At 41.5% G+C, this 4,974-nt stretch overlaps 1 protein-coding gene across 1 annotated transcript in view; it reads right to left on the reverse strand.

The window, feature by feature from the left end:
• Positions 1-1,432: 1,432 nt before the first annotated feature.
• Positions 1,433-4,974, reverse strand: part of LOC107119371 (chromosome unknown open reading frame, human C7orf57) — a gene marked incomplete at its 5' end in the record, with an annotated part of 19,023 nt that continues 15,481 nt past the window's right edge. The window contains one exon of the mRNA XM_015421833.1: positions 1,433-1,452. Coding sequence (XP_015277319.1) covers positions 1,433-1,452 — 20 coding nt within the window. The remainder of the gene's footprint in view (positions 1,453-4,974) is intronic.

Consider the following 4,974-nt stretch of genomic DNA (forward strand, 5'->3'; position numbering starts at 1 on the left):
TGCAAGATAATGTTTATGTTGTAAATAACTCTTCCTTGCAGGCTGAGGTAGTCACAAACAAGTGCAAACATGACAGGTGCATACATCTCCTTCACAGGAGATTGGATCATCCTTCTTTTGAACGCCTACGTAAGACACTAACACTTTTACCTAAGGAAAAAGTATTACTCAGCATTTCTAGACTGTTCTGTATGCAAGCAGGTAAAGACACATGCATGCCCTGCTGCAAAGGTGAGCAGTCGTGTGTCTAAACATTGTCTAGACTTGGTGCATATGGATCTGGTGGGGCCATACCCCAAGAGTTGTTCTCATAACAAATTTTGTTTAGTTTTGATGGACGACAAAAGCAGATTCTCTTGGGTGTTTCCAATGAAACACAAGTCTGAAACGTTTTCCATGTTTAAAGGTTGGGCCAAACGTATTCAGAAACAGTTGGCAACCCCACTAAGGGCTATACAGGTTGATCAAGGTGGGGAGTTTATGTCAGACCAATTTGATCACTGGTTGAAACTCAATGGTGTGGTGAAGAGAGTTACTAACACAGCGTCACCTAGTGAACATGGTCTAGCAGAGCGCAAGAACTCTACTCTGCAAACCATGATGTATGCCATGTTGGCTGATGCTGGGCTAAAATCAAGTTTTTGGGCAGAAGCAATGTGTGCTGCATGTTACTTATCCAACAGGTTGTGGACAAGGGCCATTGATGACATACCCTACAGAGTTCTGTATAACAGAGATCCAAGCCTAAATTTCCTCAGAATCTTTGGTATGAAAGCTTGGGTGCACATTCCTCGGAAGCTAAGGAGGAAAGGGAGTGCCAGGACCAAGAAACTAACATTTTTGGGCTACCAGCCAAATATGAAGTCATACAGGTTCTGTGATGAGCATAATAAAATGTGTTTTAGTAGGTCAGCAAGTGTTTGTGAACATGGCAACTGGCAGAGATTGCATGGGTATGAGGAGTCACCTCAAGCAATGCTACCCTTGACTGAAACAGGCACTGACACAGTTAACACAGGCTTTGAGCCGGAGGTGAAAAGCGAAACTGTCTCCCCTCAGAGACAAGCGTCTCAGGCAGACTCTCAGAGGGATTCGCAGCCTGTGCGAGTGTCAAGCCTCTCGACTAAAGGTATTCCTCCCGAGCGTTATGGGTTTACTCAGACGGTGATAAATAATGTCAATGTTAATGAGCCCTGCTCATACAAAGAGGTTTTATCTTTGCCGGAGGAGGAGAGAAAGCCCTGGTTAAATGCAATGCAAAATGAGTTTGATGCTTTGGTTGCAAACGATGTGTTTACCTGTGTAAAGAACCTTCTGACAAGAATGTAATTGGCTGCAGGTGGTTGTTTAAGTTGAAAACCCTGCAAGATGGGTCACTGCAACACAAAGCTCGTCTAATTGCTCAAGGATTTTCTCAGGTTCACAGTTTGGATTATGATTCCGTGTTCAGCCCTACAATAAAAAGTGAATAATTTAAGGTGGCCTTATGTCAGGTAGGAGCACTATGATGTTAACACTGCTTATCTTCATGCTACACTAGAGGAAACCATATACATGAAGCAAATACCAGGCTTTGAATGTGCTGATAAGGGATTAGTGCTCAAGCTTAAAAAAGCTTTGTATGGGTTAAAACAATCTGGCAGGCAATGGTTTCTATACATATCTTCTGCATTGAAATGATATGGGTTTAAACAGAGTGTGGCTGATCCTTGTATATTCACAAGGGAGGTATTGACATCTGTTGTAACAATTCTTATCTTTGTTGATGACATCCTGGTTATACACAATACTGAGTCGCAACTGAAGTGGTTTGAGAGTGTAGCTCAAAGCTTCTGTAAGATTAAATATCTTGGTCCCATTAAGAACTACTTGGGTGTAAATGTGACAAGAGACTCTGATGGATGTTACAAACTGAGCCAAAAGGATAAAATTGTGAAATTGTTATCTGAATAAGAAATGAGGGATGCCAAGGTGGTTTCTACTCCAATGAATGTTGGCTATCTCAAGGAGCCTGATGATGTGTTCTGGAATGATGTAACAAGGTATCAGTCCCTAGTGGGATCGTGGACTAGACCAGATATTTGTTAGCCACGTGGACTATACCAGATATTTGTTACTCAGTTCACTTACCTTGTCAGAAAATGCAATGCCCTTACCAGAGGGATTGGTCAGCAGCAAAAAGGGTGCTCAGGTATCTCAAGGGTACTATAGACTACAGTCTGGATCTGAAAGTGTCAGGGAAAATGAATCTGCATGCATATTGTGATTCAAGCTGGGCAGATCGTCTAGGAGCAAAGTCAAGAACAGGGATGGTAATTATGCTAGATAATGCCGTGGTGATGTTTAAGTCATTGAAACAGTCTCTTATAGCCACGAGTTCGTGTGAAGCGGAATATGCTGCATTGCATGATACCATAATTTAGCTTGAGTGGATGTATCAACTGTTAATAGATTTGAAAGTAAACTGTATCTTCCAATTCAGGTGTCCTGTGACAACTCTGCTGCCCTGAGCTTGGCAGAAGACTGTGGAGCGAGAGCTAGGAGCAAGCACATCTTGATAAGAGATCAAACAGTTAAATCTCATGTTAATGATGGCTTTGTGAAAATTGTTAAATGTGATTCAACTTGTAACCTTGCTAATGTACTGACAAAGTGTATGTATTCTGAACAGTTTAATGTATTCAGAGGGGGACTAGGTGTAACACTTACTACCTAGGAGGCGTATTGGGATATATGTCTAAGATGTAGTGAGGTAGCAAGCTGTTACTATGTGTATAGATCAGGAAGATCTAGGTGCCTAAGTCTTAGCTGTCATACTAAGTGGCTAATACTGTTACAGCCAGGTGTTAAACTACCAAGTGCTACTCTTTGTGCTCGTTAAGAGTAGGTAATTAGTTTGCCCTGTTAGTCATTGGCTGGGAGTTGTATATAATGTCTAGGCTTGATAAGCTAGTCAGGGGGGACATAGCTCTCTCCAACCGAGGTATGGTATGCTGTGTAACAGTCTGTATATTCTCTGTATATAGTTACCATTACCGCACTATAAACTTTCTGCCTTTCACCACCAGTCGGTCTCCAGGCTTCTTATTTACTGCATCCAATAAACATCTCAAAATAAGTCTTTATGCAGATGTGATATTTTATTTAACTCAACCAGAAAAATCATTAAAAATTTTATTGAATCATTTTTAAAAATTTGGCATAGTATCGGGTTTCACTGTTAATTACAAAAAATCTGAAATTTTCCCTATACCTCCTCAGCACATGGAGTATTTGAAATCAAAATTTACATTCAATTGGGTAAACACTAATTGGAAACATTTGGGAATATATATCCCATTAAATTTATGGCTCGAAAGCTTAACTGCAAGTAGACAAATGGGTACCTGCCCTAGGTTGGCAGGGGGCACCCTCCTCCAGACAGTGTGTGCCAGGAGTGTCGGCAGTGATGCAATGGCGGAGCAGAGGCGAACCATGGATGTGGCGGCAACAGAGACCGGATGGAGGTGGAGCTAAGGCGGCGTGACAGCAGCGCGGCAGTGTAGCGCGGCGGAGCCTAAGGGACAAAAGCGAGAACTGCAATCGGGAGCTGCCGCGTGCCAGAGGAGTCCATCAGGAGCCTGCCGGAGGATGTCATCGACTCGTCCTGAGGCACCAGGAGAAAACAATGGAAGCCCGCCCGTGGAATACAACAGGAACACACCGCTTGGGTGTCGATAGGTAACCCCTCCCCCAGTTGAATTGTGGCCCTAGGATAGGAACTAATAAGGCACTTAGGCCGTATACCTGTAAACTGCCCAGAGACCCTCGGGTAAAGGGCGGTATACAAATAGAAGATATAAATAAATAAATAAAATAAATTTATTTGATTTACATACAACTATAATCCTCTTATCCGTCAAATTAAATCTATACTGATTGATTAGAGTAAATTACAACTAAATCTGTTAGAAAAGGTTAACCTCATTAAATCGATATTACTTCCTAAATTTTTATATCTTTTTCAAAACATAACCTGTTCCGATACCGGCAAAAGATATTTTACTCTGGAAAAAATTAATTATAAAATCCATATGGAATGGGAAAAAGGCTAGGATAAACTATAATACATTAACTAAACCTTCTAATTTACGGAGCATAGGACTACCTGATTTGGAAAAATACTACCTAGCTTCACAATTAAGAAATATTCATTATTATTCCCTTTATACTTGTACCAAACCATGGCTATACATTGAACAGTTAGAAGGCTTACCTAACCGTCTCAATGAGGAGACTACATCAAATCTACAATCGTTATTAAAATTATCCAACCGTTTTTTAAGACATACTTTACAGCTTTGGTACAAATATAGACAAATCTTGGCTCCTGGAATATCTCCAATAACTTCTATATTTGGGCAATCTTGGTTTATTCCAGGTACAGACAAACACTTTATGTCCGGATTTAGGGCTAAAGTTATTTATAGGCTAAGCGACTTTCTTTTTAACAGCAAAATTGGCACACAACAACAAATAGAACAGAATTTTTTGTTGTTCAGTCGCACAGTCGAGTCCGACTCTTCGCGACCCCATGGACCAGCTCCCACCAGGCCCTCCTGTCTTCCGCCGTCCTCTGAAGCTTGCTCAATTTCATGTTCGTTGCATCGATGACACTGTCTAACCATCTCATCCTTTGCCGTCCCCTTCTTCTTTGACCTTCAATCTTTTCCAGCATCAGGGTCTTCTCCAGTGAGTGCTCCCTTCTCATTTGGTGGCCAAAGTATTTGAGCTTCAGTTTCATTATCTGGCCTTCCAGGGAACAGTCAGGGTTGATTTCTTTTAGGATTGACTGATTTGATCTTCTTGCAGTCCAAGGGATTCTCAAGAGTCTTCTCCAGCACCATAGTTCAAAAGAATCTATTCTTCGGCACTCGGCCCTTCTTATAGTCCAACTCTCGCAGCCATACACGACTACTGGGAATACCATTGCTT

This window comes from Gekko japonicus, unplaced genomic scaffold (genome assembly GCF_001447785.1).
Source record: "Gekko japonicus isolate JY-2015 unplaced genomic scaffold, Gekko_japonicus_V1.1 scaffold7046, whole genome shotgun sequence".
Taxonomy (NCBI): Eukaryota; Metazoa; Chordata; class Lepidosauria; order Squamata; family Gekkonidae; genus Gekko; species Gekko japonicus.